General features: G+C 41.7%; 1 protein-coding gene across 1 annotated transcript in view; it reads left to right on the top strand.

Moving 5' to 3' along the window:
• The window catches only part of PTH2R (parathyroid hormone 2 receptor), a 1,009,699-nt gene that overhangs the window by 946,692 nt on the left and 41,785 nt on the right, over positions 1–21,222 (top strand). Inside the window, exon 11 of the mRNA XM_073633425.1 lies at positions 14,961–15,099. Within this exon, the coding sequence (XP_073489526.1) occupies positions 14,961–15,099 (139 nt within the window). The remainder of the gene's footprint in view (positions 1–14,960; positions 15,100–21,222) is intronic.

Genomic DNA, 21,222 nt, shown 5'->3' with positions numbered 1-21,222 from the left:
CTTTTATTGTTTGACTTTAAGCATTATTAAAATCACTGCTCCTGAAAAAACGGCCGTTTTTAAAACTTTTTTTTGCATTAATCCATGTCCCCTGGGGCAGGACCCGAGTCCCCAAACACTTTTTATGACAATAACTTGCATATAAGCCTTTAAAATGAGCACTTTTGATTTCTCCCATAGACTTTTAAAGGGTGTTCTGCGGCATTCGAATTTGCCGCAAACACCCCAAATTGTTCGCTGTTCGGCGAACTTGCGAACAGCCAATGTTCGAGTCGAACATGAGTTCGACTCGAACTCGAAGCTCATCCCTACTCAAGACCCAGTAACCCAGTGGATGCTCTATTGGAAAGGTCTCCAAATCTGCTCCTGCCCCTAGATATTCCTGCACCATGTAATGCAGATGCTGGCGATGGTTGCTTGAACTGATCAGACCTTGGAGCTGAGGACTGAAAATTTGTTTAAAGGCATCGGTCAGCCGGCCACCTTCTCCACCGTTCTTCCTCTGACTGAACAAAGCCTCAGCAACACGTTGTCCAGCACCAGGGAATGGTAACCTCCCACGGTCTTTAAATACGCTGCACAAATCTTTCTTCAAGGCATCCTGAGGATGTTTCATCCTCTGCTCCCTCTGTGAAGGCAGGTGAGTTCTGCAACCTTACCCTTGTAAGGTATCACATGATCCGTAACTACCTCCTGCCAGCCACATACAACTCCTTGGGTTTCTGGGGACTGAAAACCATCCCTTGAAGACTGCTGCTGAGTGTTATACTCTACACCCATGCTAACACAATAATCCTCCTCCTCCTCTTCTTCCTGTGTGTTTGGTGGGCCTGCAGGAATACTATCTGGATAAAGGGAGCCTTGAGAGGTAAGGAAGTCTTCCTCTTCCTCCCGCTGTTCTGCCTCAAGTGTCCTGTCCATGATTCCACAAAGCGTGTGCTCCAACAGGAAGACTAGAGGGACAGTGTCACTGATGCATGCATTGTCGCTGTTCACCATCCTTGTGGCCTCCTCAAATGGTGACAGGACAGTGCATGCATCCTTGATCAGTAGCCACTAGCGTGGCGAAAAGAAGCCCAGCTCCCTGACCCTGTCCTGGTGCCATACTCACACAGGTACTCATTGATGATCCTCTACAGTGTGTGCAGCCACTGCGGAATTGCCAAAGTTGAGTTCCACCTGGTGGGCATGTCACAAATGAGGCGGTTGGTGGGCAGGTTGCATTCCCTTTGATTGTCAGCCAGCCAAGCACTGGCATTGTATGACCGGCGGAAATGACCATAGACTTTTCTGGCCTGCCTCAGGAGATCTTGTAAGCCTGGGTACCTGCTCAAGAATCGCTGCACCACCAAATTCAGGACGTATGCCAAACATGGAACATGGGTCAAGTGTCCCTGTCAGAGGACGGAGAGAAGGTTGGTGCCATTGTCACATACAACCATTCCTGGCTGAAGCTGGAGTGGCGTCAACCACCTCTGAGCCTGCCCTTGCAGAGCTGATAGAATCTCTTTCCCAGTGTGGCTCCTGTCCCCTAGGCAGACCAACTCAAGCACCTCATGGCATCTTTTAGCCTGACTGCTTGTGTAGCCCCTTGAACGCTTATGGAACACCGCTGGTTCAGAGGATAAATCTGCAGAAGAGGCCATAGAGGAAGAAGAAGAGGAGAGAGCTGTGGCAGAATCACCACTAGCATTTTGGAGGTGTGGTGGCGGAACAAGTTCCAACATCACTGAACACTGTCCTGCATCCTTTCCAGCTGCCAACAGAGTTACCCAGTGCGCCATGAAGGAAAGGTAACATTCCTACCCATGCCTGCGAGACCATGAGTCAGCGGTAATATGAATCTTATTGCTGACCGCCCTGTCCAACGAGGCCAAAACATTGCCTTCCACATGCCGGTAGAGAGTCAGAATAGCCTTCTGTGAAAATAAATGGCGTTTTGGAACCTGCCACTGAGGTACAGCACATTCCACAAATTAATGAAAGGGGGCAGAGTCTACCAGCTGAAAAGGTAGCAGTTGCAGTGCTAGCAATTTGGCCAAGCTAGTATTTATCTGTACGATTCGTATCACCACAGAGTGGTACTGTGAATACGACAGACTGATAATTAATGTCATGTCTCGATATTGAGATTAATGAAATACATTTTGGATGGTGGACTTTGTAGGCATAACACAAAAAGTTTTTAAAAAAAATATTATTTATTACAAAAATAGAACTAAAAAACACATACATAAAATTCCATATATTCACAAATTGTCCCTATGAGCATATTAATTACACCATCTACATAATCAAATTTAATATTGAAAACTTCGTAAAACCGAGCAATTCACTTTTAACAATATTAAGACGTATTGGAGAGACAGTGTATCATATATAACTCAGCTCAGCTTGCTCTACATGTTGTGCATTCAATAACGCTTCCTCGGGAGCTTTTGGCGTATTCTATGAATGAAAGAATAAGCATAAGTTCATCACATTCTACATATATAATAAACATTGATGTATAATACTGTTGCTCCAATGATCTTGGCAATTTCAAACGTCAATGAAATGACTGTTAGAATGTGATGAACTTATGCTTTATTCTTTCATTCATAGAATATGCCAAAAGCTCCTGTTATTGAACGCGCAACATGTAGAGCAAGCTGAGCTGAGTTATATATGATACACTGTCTCTCCAATACTTCTTAATATTGTTAAAAGTGAATTGCTTGGTTTTCTGAAATTTTCAATATTAAATTTGATTATGTAGATGGTTTAATTAATATGCTCATAGGCACAATCTGTGAATATATGGAATTTTATGTATGTGTTTTTTAGTTCTATGTTTGTAATAAATAATATATTTCTTTCATCAAGCTAGTATTTAGACGCTGAGCATGTGGATGGCTGGGACCAAATTTCTTTTTACGGTTCAGCAACTGGGGTAGAGAACTTTGCCTGCTAAAATCAGATGGTGGTGTACTGCAAGCATATTGGCTGCAAGTACTTGGGACACCTATTGTTATAGCTTCATTCCTCTCAGTGCAGGTTTTTGAGAGGACTGGAGGTATAGTAGGGTTGGAGATCCCAGATGAGGAGCAAGGAGAAGTCAGCCTTTTTCTTTGATGTGGGTCTTTCAAGTGCTGTTGCCAACGTACTACATGGCAGGTCGTCATATGTCCGGTCAAGCATGTGGTGCCCAAGCGGCTGCTGTTCTGGCCACACCTGGGAACCAACATTGGAGCCTTCAAATCGCTGCACATCCTCCAGCAGCATGTACCCAACACTGTGGTCGAATAATTCTGGGGACTCCTCCACGCATGATGGTGGGGCTACAGAAGGAGTGACTGTGGACAAGGAGCCGGTGGAATGGGCCACTTTGGTAGCTGCATTGAAAGGCAAACTACTCTGAGCCTGGGTGACAGAGCATGAGGAGGATGAGGACGGCTTTGTTATCCACTCCACCAACTCTTCTGCATGTTGTGGCTCAATAACATAGCCAGCAGCAGAAAAAAAGTACAAGCGTGCCCCATGGCCACCAGCAGAGGATGCACCATGTCCACGACCATCACTGTTGACTGTAGACACAGAGGCTGCTTGCCCTCTTTCAGAGGCCTGTGAGTGTCTGCCTCTATTGGGGGCCTTCCGGACATGATGTATGTTTTGTTTTGCAACACCACACTACACTGTATTAGATATTGTGTACACCACCTGAAGTGTATTAGAAACTGTACACACTGTATTAGCTACTGTGTACACCGCCTGCACTGTATTAGCAACTGTACTATGGCTTCACTACATTCTGTACTGTGTACACCACCAGAAAAGTAGTAGAAACTGTACTACGGCTGCACTGTATTGTGTACTGTGTACACCACCAGAAGTGTAGTAGAAACTGTACACACTGTATTAAATACTGTGTACACCACCAGAAAAGTAATAGAAACTGTATTACTGCTGCACTGTATTGTGTACTGTGTACACTACCAGAAGTGTAGTAGAAACTGTACACACTGTATTAGATACTGTGTACACTGCCTGCACTGTATTAGAAACTATATTTTGGCTGCACTGTATTGTGTACTGTGTACACCACCAGAAGTATAGTAGAAACTGTACACACTGTATTAGATACTGTGTACACCACCTGCACTTTTTTGGAAACTGTACTACGGCTGCACTGTGTAGTAGAAACTGCACACACTGTATTAGATACTGTGTACACCACCAGAAAAGTTGTAGAAATTGTAATACGGCTGCACTGTATTGTGTACTGTGTACACCACCAGAAGTGTAGTAGAAACTGCACACACTGTATTAGATACTGTGTACACCACCAGAAAAGTTGTAGAAATTGTAATACGACTGCACTGTATTGTGTACTGTGTACACCTCCAGAAATGTAGTAGAAACTGTACACACTGTATTAGATACTGTGTACACCACCAGAAAAGTAGTAGAAACTGTACTATGGCTGCACTGTATTGTGTACTGTGTACACCACCGGAAGTGTAGTAGAAGCTGTACACACTGTATCAGATACTGTGTACACCACCTGCACTGTATTATAAACTTTACAATGGCTGCACTGTATTTTATACGGTGTACACCACCAGAAGTGTAGTAGAAACTGCACACACTGTATTAGATACACTTCAGGTGGTGTACACAGTATTAAAAACAGTACACCACAAAATGCATGTAGATATAGGCTACACTGAATGCAGAGTGTGTATATATATATATATATATATATATGTATATGTGTGTATATATATATATATATATATATATATATAATATATATATATATATAAAATCAATTACACTGTCACTAACTAAATAACCTAGCTGCTTAATCAAAATCAAGCTATCTCTCTGTCCACGCCAACAACACTACACATGGCCACCGTGTAAGCAGCCTTATATAGTGTGGGACGTGTACTTAGTCCCCCTGAGCCATGATTGGCCAAAGGCACCCTGCCTTTGGTCAAATATGGCTCTCTTAGCAGAGCAAGCTGTGGTTGGCCAAAGCATGCAGGTTAGGTGTATGCTTTGGCCAATCATCATACAGCAATACACTGCGACCTCCCAGTGCATCATGGGGCGTTCCGCGGTGCTCAAATTTTCCGCGAATGCCCCATAATATTTGCTCTTCGGCGAAGGGGCTAGCACCTGATGTTCGACCCGAACATCGAACTCATCCCTATTGAAAAACACCTTCAGCCTGAAAGGTATCTAACTAAGCAAGTTAACATTCATATATATGGAAAACTGTAAATAAGAATGTGTTAAAAAGCATTCATAAATAATCCAGTTAAGTCCATCGGGGAAAAAGAGGAGTGCTCTTCTGAAAAAAGTTTATTTAAATTTGTGTATCAACAAAAATCCATATTTCACTGGATAAGCAACCGCGCTTAGGACAAGGGTAGAGGGATAGATTTGCTGCCTCCCCTAACAGGACTCCCCTAAGGGAACACTAAATAATGAAAAAAACAATCAGAGAAAGGGGGTATGGCGCTACCTATTAACTACAACCAAATAACCATAGATGAAGAGAATTAAATAAGGCTACTGGGCCCCAGCAAAACACAGTACACAAATAACCCAACCCAAAACAGGCATCAATATCTGATGTATTAAATTATCTATGAAGTGTGTATACCAACACACCCACAGAACACAGCCTATGAGTATGTGTTATGTGTGCATATACAAACAATGTGAATGAATGGCATGTAGGTTCTAGCAGCTACATAGCCCACAGATAAACCATAAGTGAATAGTGTAAGAATTAATAAGTGCCTAGTAGTAGTGCAACCAACTAGCAAAATAGCACAGTGAAATTAAATTATAACATAGTGAAAATAGAAATTAGTTTAAAAAATTATAAAAAACTGCCAGGAGTATCATGTCAAAAAATACAAGCATAATACCCTGGTACATGTAATATACCAAAAAGACAAAATAAAGTCCCACTTTAAAGATGTATGTGAGTCCGTGACAGTGATGAAAATCAGGTTCACATATGGGTAAATAGCTAGCAGTTCATATGGGTTATGAGTCCGGCAATATTCAGATATATAGCAGACAGTTTAGTGGTGACTTGAGTGCTCACAATATCCTTGGGTGGCTTTAGTGCTCCCCCTCAAGGGTCCCCACTCACCGGATCCAATCACCCCAATGGGGCAATGCGCATATAGGTATAGTCACTACGACCAATCTGCCATGATATCTGTTGGATTTGCTTCGGATGCACACCTCTACTAGACACTAGACACTTATTAATTCTTACACTATTCACTTATGGTTTATCTGTGGGCTATGTAGCTGCTAGAACCTACATGCCATTCATTCACATTGTTTGTATATGCACACATACTCATAGGCTGTGCTCTGTGGGTGTGTTGGTATACACACTTCATAGATAATTTAATACATCAGATATTGATGCCTGTTTTGGGTTGGGTTATTTATGTACTGTGTTTTGCTGGGGCCCAGTAGCCTCTTTTAATTCTCTTCACCTATGGTTATTTGGTTGTAGTCAATAGGTAGCGCCATACCCCCTTTCTCTGATTGTTTTTTTCAAAAATCCATGTTTCAATGTGGATAGCAAAATCTTCACACCAAAAAGTGCACACCCAATACTCAAGCCACTTACCAACTACTATGATCTCAAGATCGAGGTCTGGCTGCACTTCATCCCAGTATCCCTATGGGATGGATGGATATCAGGAGCCAAGATTCCAGGATGGGTTACCATGGGACCAAGATGTTCAACAGTGGGCTAAGAAAACAGGAGTAAAATGCATATAAAACAATCAATCAAATGTAAACACCCCAGCGGGTGTAATAAAGTCACCGCTGTAGCTCCTCCTGACTAATTTCTTTCAAAAGAACCTTATCAAGGGATAAAGGAGTATAAGTATATCTTTTGGGAGTCTGAGATTTCCCTTGTAGAATATATTTGCAATATGAACATGATCAACATATACAATTGCCAAAATGACAACAGGGTTCTCTGTTGCCTTCACTACAGAAATTGCTTTGTACTAGTAAGTCTCTAAGTGATTGATTTCTGTTATAGTCTTGCCTTTGATACATTTATGCAAATTTGTATATACTTTTAACCTCCTACATTTTTCGTAGGATGGTCTGTTGAATATAACATTTATCACGCATTCTTTGGATGGCTGTTTTTGTAGCTCCAATTTGTTTATTTAATTTTTTTGGTTTGAATTATTCAGACTGTTTATACAGTATATATATATATATATATATATATATATATATACACACAAAAGTGATTACACCCCTCACATTTTTGTAAATATTTTACTATATCTTTTCATGTGACAACACTGAAGAAATGACACTTTGCTACATTGTAAAGTAGTGTGTGTACAGCTTGTTTAACAGTATTAGGCCTCCAGAATGCAGGGGGAGGCAACCCACAGCCTATGAGACCTATACCAGCCCAGAGAAATCAAAGAGAAATCAATAGCTGCTCCAGTGATTACAGAGGATCCAAAAAGTTTACTTATCCTAGCAACCTACCTAGAAAGATATTACACAAGTATATCTAAAAACAATTATGTATTGGGACATATAGAAGAAATTTTTGTATCTTGTGTATATACGTATATGGTGAACAGCATTGTGCATGTTTTTGACTGAATTGACAATTTTTAATGTGACAAATTGACAAATATATATATATATATATATATATATATATATATATATATATATATATATATATATATATATATATATATTATATATAAAGAAAAAGTCCAAAGGGTTGCTGCACTTAAAAATTTTCGGTTGCTTTATTTCACATAGTCACGTGGAAAAATTACAAAGCAAATACAATCTTTCCAGACGAAATCATGGCAATAGATGCCTGTACAATACAGATATGGATGGATTATGTTTCGGGCTAGTATGCTTGCGCCCTTCCTAAGATTCGTCAAAGCATATCTAATGCCGCGTACACACGGTCGGACTTTTCGTCTACAAAAGTCCAACGGACGCTGACGGACTAAAGCTGGCTGGTAATCCGATCGTGTGTGGGCTTCTCCGGACTTTCAACGGACTTTTTTAGCCTCAAATCCGACGGACTTTAGATTTGAAACATGCTTCAAATCTTTACGTCGTAAGTACGACGGACCCCGAAATCCGCTCGTCTGTGTGCTAGTCCGACGGACAAAAACCCATGCTAGGGCAGCTATTGGCTACTGGCTATGAACTTCCTTATTTTAGTCCGGTGTATGTCATCACGTACGAATCCGTCGGACTTTTGTGTGGTCGTGTGTAGGCAAGTCCGTTCGTAACAAAGTCTGCCGCAAGTCCGCCGAAGGTACGTCGGAAGTCTGTCGGACAGGCTGTCGGACTTTTGTAGACGAAAAGTCCGACCGTGTGTACGCGGCATAACAGTTTCATTGCAATCAATCATTTAAGTATAAATTAGTGCCAATTTTTCCACGTGACTATGTGAAATAAAGCAACTGAAAATTTTTAAGTGCAGCAACCCTTTGGACTTTTTCTTTGTATATAAGGTCGGTGGGAGGACCAGATTGCTGGCACTGAATCGTAAGCTGGGTGCGGTTCTCCTCTATGATTGAATATATTTTTCCCTTGGGAACGAGCACCAGCTATTTGATGTGGAATCATCACAAGTATGGCAACGAGCGGCTTATACTCCTTCTCTGAAACGGAGGCTTCAAGGATCTTCACAGATACTACAGGATCCAGAGATTTCCTGACTCAGTCATCCCCAATACAATTAATTAGAAAAATGGAGAAGCTCACACAGAGAGCTATTACAATGGAACTACACAAGGTAACACTAGCAGAATACTATAAAATGCAAATGATCCCCAAAGGATTGAGAGTTCGTTTAATTCCAACTTTATTTTCACAGAATATGGACTTCAAAACCAAGTTTGCACAAATTCTAAATAAATGTTCCTTTGATATCATGACATTAACTGTACAATTTTTGCAACAAGAAATAACTTTTGTACAACAGGAGATTGTTCAATTAGAAGAACAACTAAAACAATGCTCTAATCAAGAGGAACTAATAGAATTTAGGAAAACTAATAAAGACAAATTGGAGAAATTTCGCACTAATGTCCAGCTCGGCAAACGTATGAAATTAGAACGGGAGCGGGAAGACTACAAAAATGATCGTGTCTATAACTGGACTGATCCCATATACCATCACACAAAAAGATATAGAAAAATAGAAAACTACAGCGTAAACAACTTGCTAGCTCGAATTCATCTATTACATCTACTGGATCATCAAACAATGCATCCACTACTCCTTTTTTACCAGCAAGCATGACCAAATCCGGACCCGGAGGGGCGGCCAGAGAACAAAGAAAAGACGCAACGGGTGGTGTAACTACCAGACGGCAGAACTGACAGAGACACTAGAAGTAAACCTGGTACACAATATTTCTTCCATTGTTTTGTCTAAAACCAAACTAAGTGTATTGAATAAGGGTTTGGGCTTTTGCCCTAAAGAAAGGATGGATGATTTTGTACTTAAACAGAATTTGTATAGATTTTACAGACGATTAAGATTTAAAGCGCACTTCTCAGGTGGGTCCATTACCACAAATAAGGAACTGCTTACATTATCAATTAAAAATATGGGTTTAAAATTGAAAGGCACTAGAGTACCCCCTACCTCGTGTGCCGCAGTGGAGGTATATATAGATAAAGTGGAAAATGACAAAAAAATTTTTGTGTGATAGGAAGAAAATAGATCATATGCCCCATAATTTGAATAAAGATGAGATTACAGCATTAAACTCCTTGTCAGCCCAGCGTGATATCAGCATAAACCGGTTGACAAGGGGGGAGCTATTGTGGTAATGGACACCCCTATGTATGAAAGTGAAGTGATGAAACATCTTGATGACACCCTTACATATAGAAAACTTGATTCTTGTCCGGTTTTTAGAGTACAAAAAAGAATTTAAAAAATCCTTACCAATGCGGTTAAAGATAAAATTATTGACGACGAAACTATGGAATTTTTGGTGTGTGAACATCCAGTTACACCGGTACTATATATGTTACCAAAAATCCATAAAAACCCTAAAAATCCCCCGGGATGTCCCATTGTATCGGGTATGGAATCTGTGACAACCCATTTAGCACAATATTTGGATAAATGTTTAACACCATTATTGTTGAACACCAAATCATATATAAAAGATACTACAGATTTTCTGACTAAAATTCAGGATACAAAGTTGTCACCAGATTCCATCCTAATATCATGGGACGTCTCTAGTCTGTTTACTATCATGCCTCATAGTTTGGGAATAGAGGCATGTCAGCGAATGTTAACCCAGTCAGGTATTTATAAAACTGAACAGATTTCATTCCTTCTTGATCTTTTGAAAATTATCCTTGAGGAGAATTATTTTCTCTTCAAGGATACCCATTTTTTGCAACTAAATGGGGCAGCGATGGGCTCAAATGTTGCACCCCCATATGCGAACGCATTTATGAACATGATTGAAACTTCTTTTATTTATGTGAATGAGCTATTTCTCAAACATTGCCAATGTTGGTATAGGTTTGTGGACGCCATTTTCGCTATATGGGATGACAATATGGAGAGCCTATTTCTGTTCTATAGGTATATCAATTATTTAATACCTGGCCTTAAGTTTAATATCGAAATTGGTAAAGATGAGATTTCTTTTCTAGACACTACATTGAAGCTGAGTAACACGCAGATCATTACTGATCTGTATGTGAAACCTACAGACCGCAATCAATTACAAATGTAATTGTTGGGGGTACAGCAGATCGTGAGTGATCCCCTGTGCCGTGACCAGAGGCTTAAAGAAATTAAAAATAAACTTATCAATAGAAGATATCCTCAAACCTTGGTTGATATAGAATCTTTCAATACTGACCATATTAAAACAACCCGTAGAGAAACAAGGAGAATTCCTTTTATTATGCAGTACCACCCTTTTTCTAAAAAAATTTCCCAGATAGTCAAGAAACATTGGAACCTCTTAAGAACTAGTTATCCGACGATACAAGAATTCTGGAATCCTCCCATGTCCTCGTATAGGAAAGGCAGAACAATACGGGACCGATTAATAAAATCGGACCAACCTACATCTACAATCATAAAACCAACATTTTTAGGACAAAAAAATCTAGGATCATATCCGTGTTTGTCATGCATACAATGCAATTCTATGATAAAAGGAAAGTTTTTTACACATCCACATAGGGGCTTTAATATCCCTATATGTGGATATTACACCTGTCAATCATCATATGTAATATATGTCATCAAGTGCCCATGCAGTTTAGTGTATGTTGGAGAAACTACACAAAAAGTAAAAGATAGGATAGCAATACATAAATATTCAATACGTGACAAATTAACACAACTACCGCTGGCGAGACACTTCTTGGAATTTGGACATAATGTATCACAATTAAAGTATATGGTCCTAGAGGGAATAGAGAAAAACAGGAGGGGAGGAAACCGTTAAATTATTTTGAGAAAAAGAGAAGTATACTGGATACATTTTTTAAATACTATTGTTCCACACGGCTTAAATGTTGATTTGGACCTTTATTTGTTTGTTTAACAGTATTGATTTATGAGTGATTATACAAACAAAGAAAAAACGTAAATATGTTTTGAAATAGGGAGGTCTGTATGTAGATATACTTATTCTATCTATGTATGTATTTCTCATAGATTAATAGAACATATTTGGAGAATCATGCCCCGTACACACGGTCGGACTTTGTTCGGACATTCCGACAACAAAATCCTAGGATTTTTTCAGACGGATGTTGGCTCAAACTTGTCTTGCATACACACGGTCACACAAAGTTGTCGGAAAATCCAATCATTCTGAACGCAGTGACGTAAAACACGTACGTCGGGACTATAAACGGGGCAGTGGCCAATAGCTTTCATCTCTTTATTTATTCTGAGCATGCGTGGCACTTTGTCCGTCGGATTTGTGTACACACGATCGGAATTTCCGACAACGGATTTTGTTGTCGGAAAATTTTATAGCCTGCTCTCAAACTTTGCGTGTCGGAAAATCCGATGGAAAATGTGTGATGGAGCCTACACACAGTCGGAATTTCCGACAACAAGGTCCTATCACACATTTTCCGTCTGAAAATCCAACCGTGTGTACGGGGCATAAGAATGAAGAGATAGAGATGTCGGCTGCTATTTGTTAGATTTTGTGTCTATGGTATAAAAAATACGTATCTGCATAGGTGCTGAATATACTATGAATTGAACTAATTAACCATATTGTTTCCACATGCGATGTATCCCACTAATTTGTACTTAAATGATTGATTGCAATGAAACTGTTAGATATGCTTTGACGGATCTTAGGAAGGGCGCAAGCATACTAGCCCGAAAGGTAATCCATCCATATCTGTATTGTACAGGCATCTATTGCCATGATTTCGTCTGGAAAGATTGTACTTGCTTTGCAATTTTTCCACGTGACTATGTGAAATAAAGCAACGGAAAATTTTTAAGTGCAGCAACCCTTTGGACTTTTTCTTTATATATAAGGTCGGTGGGAGGACCTGATTGCTGGCACTGAATCGTAAGCTGGGTGCGGTTCTCCTCTACAATTGAATATATATATATATATATATATATATATATATATATATATATATATACACACATACATAATTTTATTCACAAACAAAACTCAAATTTATGGCACCTTAAAAGTCCCATAGTTTTCCAATGTTTTGGCTATTCTCTATTTTGGGCTAGTTGGAATGTGGTACCAAATGCAATGTACAACCCTACAATGACCGCCCATTTAGGTCTACTTTTACAGGATAAGGAAAACATGAGAAGGAGCTCAATAAAGAGATGTTGTTTATTCACATTCCTATGAGTCAACAGGTGTTACATATAAAAATTAGCAGTGGAAATTCCTTGCAAGTTTGGGGCTGCATTTCTGCAAATGGAGATTTTGTCAGGATCAATGGTTCCTTAATGCTGAGAAATCCAGGCATATAATTATTCGTCATGCCATACCATCAGGAGGCATGTGATTGGCCCCAAATTTATTTTGCAGCAGGACACTGAAAACATACAGCCAATGTCGTTAAGAACTATCTATCATAAATAAGAACAAGGAGTCCTGAAAGTGATGGTTTGGCCCCTACAGAGCCCCGATCTGCACAACATCGAGTCTGTCTGGCATTACATAAAGACACAGGAGGAATTGATGCAGCCTACATCAACTGAAGATTTGTGAATAGTTTTCCAAGCTGTTTGGAACAACCCACCTGCTGAGTTCCTTCAAAAAATGTGTGCACGTGTACCTAGAAGAATTGATGCTGTTTTTAACGCAAAGGGTGGTCACACAAAATATTGATTCAATTCGGATTTCTCTTCAGTTCATTTACTTTCCATTTTAGTAATTGATAAAAATAAACTATTAACACTTCTGAAAGCATTCTAAATGCACAGAATTTTCTCACACATTTGCACAGTAGTGTACGTACCACCAACACAGTTTGGTAAAGCATGGGCAGAGCTGTTTTCAAAAGTTTTTTTTTGTTAAACCTTACTGAATTTGCTTTATGTCTGCCTGCATGAAAAGTGTAACCACTGTTGAAGCATGAACTGCCAGCCGCTGTTACTTTTGTAGTGTAGCTTCCTTGTTGGCGGTATAAATAATCAATAAGCGTATACAAGAATTCCTTTTCAGATTAAATATTGCAACTATTAATGTATTGTATGTGTAAATCCAATAAAATTAAACCATGCTGAGCCTATTGGAGCAATCTGGTTTACTGACTGATTCAAAGCATTAAATTAACTACAGTAAATGAAAAAAAAAATCCACAATAAGACAGATAAAATAAGAATGCATGAATGAAACTGTGTTATTGTCCTACCAATTATTATGTGTTACAGATTATATTTTATATTTCTTTATTCCCTGTATAGCTATATACTCTGTTTCTTTGCACAGGGGTATCATTTAGTGTTTACTGTCAAAAGCATTAGTAAATCTTTAGGCAGAACTTGGGAATCATCTAATTAGTATTTATTAACTTGTTAACAAGCCATTGCTAATAGGGAATCATAGTTGGCAATGCAACTCAGTCTTTGTAAGAAATGAATAGCGCTTTCAGAAGATCAATGAAAAAAGTCCCAGGAGAAAACTCTGCTTCAATTTATTTCCAGGGAATAGCCTACTCAGTTCTCACAGTTATTGTATGCCGTTTGCTGGAGAGAGAATGCTTAAATCAAACTATACTGGCTTCTTTTTAACTATTTCTGCATGACTGTGGGGAATAGAACAGCAATGCTCACATAGCAAAGAGATTATTCCCCCGCACTTGATAGGGTGTTTAGTATGACTATAACTTTACTGTGTGTTTTATGTAACATTACTACCAGACCCTTGTCATAGATGAATGTTTCGCATGGGTTCTAAGGGGGACCCCCACCAAAAAATGGCATGGGGTCCCCCCTAAAACTACATACCAGATGCTTACCCTTGATGAGGGTCTGATTCTGATGCACCCCCCACAAAATGTGGGAACCCTTCAAAATCTATACCAGACCATTGTCCGAGCATGCAGTCTAGCTGACCAGAAAGGGGAGGCATCCCTCTTCTGAACAATACCAGGCCACATGCTCTCAACACAGAGAGGGTACTTTTTTGCCATGTTAATAAGAACAAGGGCCTTTTTACCAGATCTCTGTCCCAATGGATCGTGGGGGTCTTGAAGGGAGGAATTGTTGAAATCTGAAAGCCCCCTTTAAAATGAGGGGGGGGGGCAGATATCTACTGCCTCATGTTAATAAAGAAGGGGGTACATAGCTCAGTAAAATACACTAGCATTAATTTATTGCAATATTGTGCCTACCTCAATCTTTTGTTGTTTTTTTATATTCACAGGAAGTTAGCAAAGTCTACACTTGTGCTTATCCTGGTATTTGGCGTCCACTACATTGTGTTTGTGTGCCTACCACACACATTTACTGGTTTAGCCTGGGAGATTCGGATGCACTTTGAACTGTTCTTCAACTCATTTCAGGTACATACCTACTGCACTGTTAAGAAAAATAAGCCCACTTTATGACACTTCATTAATTGCTGCAAATATGATTTCCAAAGTACACTCCAGTTGTGATTGAAAATAAAGCATTGAGATTAGCTTGCCTGCTAAGGACATCAGTGTTTTTCATTCAGGCATTGTTGCTGAGCACGTCCCACTCCAATGCCCTCTGTCATTAATCTGGTAATTGCAGATTTTCTGCTTGTAATGCACGTTAGCTCTTGTAAAACATACTACCTGCTTGATTCTTATTTTTTCATACAGAAATTCTGATGTAAAATATATACCAAAAGATATCTAGCAGTAACTAGTCAGATTTAAATCTACTTTGGAAAGTTGAATGTGACCTGTAATACAGAAAGCAGAGAGAGGTGGTTACACAGCACATGCATCAGAAAGGTGCTCTGAGAATTCTTGTTGCTTTAGATTACAGGGAATTCAGATTTGGGTAAATTGAGGAAATGGTTTGATTTAAGCATCGTTGCAGAATTTCTGGATAGCATTAGTATCTACAGGACTGGTTTCACTTGGAATTTCTGTTAAACACATGTGACTACTCTAGCCAAAGGCAAACTTACCAATGTTCATGATTTTTGTGGTACTTTGTTTGTCCCTATCCAGTTATCTTATCGCCACCAATTATAAGTCTTGGTAGGACATATACAATTTGTTTATAAATATGGCCTAAACCCAGTTTTCATAAATGTGAATAAAAGTGATCTAGATCAAATCTCAATTCACCGAGATTGATTTTATTTTCTTGACTATAATTTAAGTTTGCCATCTAATAATCTATGGGACCCAGGATTGTTAATAAACTTTATATATGTTCATACATGTATTGTATATGTTCATACATGTATAGAGCATTATCAATTGCAACTGATCAATCCAGGAGAACAGATGCAGAGGAGATTTGTTTGGTCAATTTTGCTTTCCATTTTATTCCCCGGTCAAACCGATGCGACTTGTCATGTGATTTGATTGTTTCATATTGCATGACAAGTCGCATCCTATTGTCCACAATGAAGCGGTCAAATTGGGCGAAAGTAGTTCCTGCACTACTTTTTGCAAGTTCAGGTGCGACTTGCATAGACACCTGTGCCTGAAGTCGTGCAGCTTCAAGTGAGGTTGCGTGATTTCAAAGTTGGGTTCAGTGTGGCTGAAGACTTAGGGTGGGGCTAGCTAGGTTTACAGTTCTTGGTATATGGGCTGTTTTTCTTAGATCTCTAAAAATATTTAATTGTTTTAGTAAATGAGCTGGTAAAATACTATGTATGCTACTACTTTTAAAAATATTTATAACTCCCCTTTGTGCAGACAATATACATTAAAATATTTACATTGTTTTTAAGCTAAAGTTTAGCTTAAAATAATCTTTACAGATTTAGTCACATCACACAGCCATAATGAAGTATGTCTGGAGTGCAGGCCCCTGGGACCTGGAAAAAATCCTCACTGCAGGGATTTCTGTCCTCTTCTTGCCTCTGAAGTTCTGGAACTGCAATGGTTAACAGTTTGTTAAAGGAGAAGTATAGCCAAAGTTTTTTTTGGCTGCACTTCTATGGATCACATTCATTCTGCACTTCTGTTACCCATTTTCAGCTGACAGTGGGCTAAGGCCTCCTGTCGGCTGATATCACAGAGCTGGTACAGGCTCAGGAAAGATCCTAACACCCAGAAGCCTAGACCAGCAGCTGGCTCAGTCTCTCAGGGAGCACAACCCACTGCTCCAGTGATCTCTAGAGGGGCAGAGCAGAGAGACGATTATTGACAGTCACCAGTTCTCTGCACCCTGAAGACAGAGCTGAGCAATCAGATTTTTAAATCAGAAAAAGGTTTTATTTTTTGAACAAAAAATGTCATAATTACAAATTACAGACAACGTAAGGATAAAATAAACAGGAAATAGTTTTCTCTCAAGTGCATATACATTCTCATAACCTGTACATTACACTGACATTTTAGGGCAGCACAGTGGTGTAGTGGTTAGCTCTCTCGCCTTGAATCCCAACCACGACACTACCTGCCTGGAGTTTGCATGTTCTTCCTGTGCCTGCATGGGTTTTCTCCGGGTACTCTGGTTTCCTCCCACACTCCAAAGACATGCTGTTAGGTTTATTGGCTTCTGTCCAAAAATTAGCCCTGGTGTATGGGTGTGAGTTGGGGACCATGGATTGCAGACCCCTTGGGGGTGGGGACCGGTGTGGGTGTGGTGGAGCGCTGTGTAGATTGATGGCGCTACATGGGTACCTTAAATATATAAAAAATAATAATATAGTGGATGGGCATCTTGATGGGATGCAGTGTGCGGGGATGGGGACAATTGTGGGTGTCTTTATTCAACCTTACTAACTATGTAACTATGACATATGACATATACAGTGCATATACAGTGCATCTGGAAAGTATTCATAGCGCTTCACTTTTTCCACATTTTGTTATGTTACAGCCTTATTCCAAAATGGATTAAATGTATTATTTTCCTCAAAATTCTACAAACAATACCTCATAATGACAACGTGAAAGAAGTTGTTTGAAATCTTTGCAAATGTATTAAAAATAAAAAAACAAAGCAAAACAAAAATCACTTGTACATAAGTATTCATAGCCTTTGCTAAATATGTTATTGAAGCACCTTTGGCGCCAATTACAGCCTCAAGTCTTTTTTGAGTATGATGCTACAAGCTTGGCACACCTATTTCTGGGCAGTTTCTCCCATTCTTCTTTGCAGCACCTCTCAAGCCATCAGGTTGGATGGGGAGCGTCGGTGAACAGCCATTTTTAGATCTTTTCAGAGATGTTCAATTGGATTCAAGTCTGGGCTCTGGCTGGACCACTCAAGGACATTCACAGAGTCCTTTGTTATCTTGGCTGTGTGCTTAGAGTCATTGTCCTGTTGGAAGCTGAACCTTTGCCCAAGTATCTTGATGAGCAGGTTTTCATCAAGGATGTCTCTGTACATTGCTGCATTCATCTTTCCCTTGATTCAGACTAGTTTCCCAGTTCCTTCCGCTGAAAAACATCCCCACAGCATGAAGCTGCCACCACTATTCTTCACTATAGGGATGGTATTGGCCAGGTAATGAGCAGTGCCTGGTTTCCTCCAGACATGAGTACAATCTTTGTTTCATCAGACCAGAGAATTTTGTGTCTCATGATCTGAGTCCTTCAGGTGCCTTTTGGCAAACTCCATGCGGGCTGTCGCGTACCTTTTACTGAGCAGTGGCTTCCGTCTGGCCACTCTACCATACAGGCCTGAGTGCTGCAGAGATGGTTATTCTTCTGGAAGTTTCTCCTCTCTCCACAGAGAAACGCTGGAGCTCTGTCAGAGTGACCATCGGGTTCTTGGTCACCTCCCTGACTAAGGCTTTTCCACCCGATCGCTCAGTTTGCCTGGACGGCCCACTCTAGGAAGAATTCTGGTGGTTCTAAATTTTCATTTACAGATGATGGAGGCCACTGTGCTTATTGGGGCCTTCAATGCTACAGAAATTTTTCTGTACCCTTCCCCAGATCTGTGCCTCAATACAATTCTGTCTCTGAGGTCTACAGACAATTCCTTGAACTTCATGGCTTGGTTTATGCTCTGACAAGCACTATTAACTATGGGACCTTATGCAGGCAGGTGTGTGCCCTTCCAAATCATGTCCAAACAACTGAATTTACCACAGGTGGACTCCAATCAAGTTGTAGAAACATCTCAGGCTGGGTTCACACTGGTGCGACACAACAGCCGTCCTACTTTGGATCCGACTTTGCCCTGCGACATGAAGCCGGCATGTGTCCGACTTTCAATGAACGGGGATCCGACTTGGATCCCCGCCAATGCCCGGCACTGTGTTTGGTATGAATCTTTAGGGGGAACTCCGCTCCAAATTTTAAATAAAAAACCGGCATGGGTTCCCCCTCCAAGAGCATACCAGGCCCTTGGGTCTGGTATGGACCTTGAGGGGAACCCCCTACGCCAAAAAAACGGCATGGGGGGTCGCCCCCAATCCATACCAGACCCTTATCCGAGCACGCAGCCCGGCCGGACAGGAATGGGGGTGGGGACGAGCGAGCGCCCCCCCCGAACCGTACCAGGCCGCATGCCCTCAACATGGGGGGTGGTGCCTTGGGGGAGGGGGCGCGCTGCGGCCCCCCCACCCCAAAGCACCTTGTCCCCATGTTGATGAGGACAAGGGCCTCTTCCCGACAACCCTGGCCGTTGGTTGTCGGGGTCTGCGGGCGGGGGCTTATCGGAATCCGGGAGCCCCCTTTAATAAGGGGGCCCCCAGATCCCGGCCCCCCACCCTATGTGAATGAGTATGGGGTACATCGTACCCCTACCCATTCACCTAGGGAAAAAGTGTCAATTAAAAAAAAACACTACACAGATTTTTAAAGTAATTTATTAGACAGCTCCGGGGGTCTTCTTCCGACTTCGGGGGTCTCTCCGGTTCTTCTCCGCGCTCTCCGGGTCTTCTGCCGGGCTCCTCCGCTATTTTCTGCTCTTTTGCTATAGCGGAGGAGCCCGGTCTGCTGCCTTCTTCTCTTCGGGGGTCTCTCCGGTTCTTCTCCGCGCTCTCCGGACCTTCTGCCGGGCTCCTCCGCTCTCTTCTGCTCTTTTGCCGCTCTTTTGCTATAGCGAAGGAGCCCGGTCTTCAATCTTCTGCCTTCTGCCTTCTGCTCTCTTCTCCTGATGTTGACACGACGCTCTCTGGGGCTGGAATGCACTCTGAGCGCTCCGCTCTGACTTATATAGGTGGTGACCACGCCCCCTTATGCCGTCACAGTCCCTGGGCATGCTGGGACTGTGACGTTTTAGGGGGCGTGGTCATCACCCGATGACCACGCCCCCTTATGCCGTCACAGTCCCAGCATGCCCAGAGACTGTGACGGCATAAAGGGGGCGGGGTCACCGCCTATATAAGTCAGAGCAGAGCGCACAGAGAGCATTCCAGCCGGGGAGAGCGTTGTGTCAACATCGGAAGAAGAGATGAAGAGAAGAAGCGGCGAGACAGCGGCGACAAGACAGCGGCAGCAGACCGGGCCCCTCGCTGGCAATAGAGCTGGAAGAAGATAGCGGCGGGGCCCGGGAGAAGAGGCGGAACACCGGGAGAAGTCGGAAGAAGATACCGGAGCTGCCCAATAAATTAATTTTGAAACCTGTGTACTGTGGTTTTTTTTATTGACACTTCCCTAGGTGAATGGGTAGGGGTACCATGTACCCCATACTCATTCACATAGGGTGGGGGGCCGGGATCTGGGGGCCCCCTTATTAAAGGGGGCTCCTGGATTCCGATAAGCCCTCTGCCCGCAGACCCCGACAACCAACGGCCAGGATTGTCGGGAAGAGGCCCTTGTCCTCATCAACATGGGGACAAGGTGCTTTGGGGTGGGGGGCCGCAGCGCGCCCCCTCCCCCAAGGCACCAATCCCCCCATGTTGAGGGCATGCGGCCTGGTACGGTTCAGGAGGGGGGGGGCGCTCGCTCGTCCCCACCCCCATTCCTGTCCGGCCGGGCTGCGTGCTCGGATAAGGGTCTGGTATGGATTGGGGGCGACCCCCCACGCCGTTTTTTCGGCGTAGGGGGTTCCCCTCAAGGTCCATACCAGACCCAAGGGCCTGGTATGCTCTTGGAGGGGGAACCCATGCCGGTTTTTTATTTAAAATTTGGCGCGGAGTTCCCCCTCAAGAACATCTGAGCACAAGTCGCGTGCTGAAGTCGGATCATGCAAGACGGCAATCCGACTTTGATACGACTTCAATGATAGTCAATAGGCTGAAGTAGGATCAAAGTCGGACCAAAGTAGTACAGGGAGCATTTCTAAAGTCGGAACGACTTGTGTCGGACCAGTTAGGACGGCTCCCACAGGGAAACATTAAATTTCACACGTCATGCGACATGAGCTCCCAATGTCGGAGCGTTTGTCAGACCAGTGTGAACCCAGCCTCAAGGATGATCAGTGGAAAAAGTATACACCTGAGCTCAAGTTTGAGTGTCATGGCAAAGGCTGCAAATACTTATGTACATGTGATTTTTTTACTTTTAATAAATTTGCAAATATTTCTAACAAAAGTCTATCACATTGTCATTATGGGGTATTGTTTGTAGAAT

The sequence above is a fragment of the Aquarana catesbeiana genome, linkage group LG06, assembly GCF_042186555.1.
Source record: "Aquarana catesbeiana isolate 2022-GZ linkage group LG06, ASM4218655v1, whole genome shotgun sequence".
Taxonomy (NCBI): Eukaryota; Metazoa; Chordata; class Amphibia; order Anura; family Ranidae; genus Aquarana; species Aquarana catesbeiana.
The sequence above is the reverse complement of the archived record's forward strand: the minus strand, read 5'-3'. Positions and strand labels throughout refer to the sequence as shown.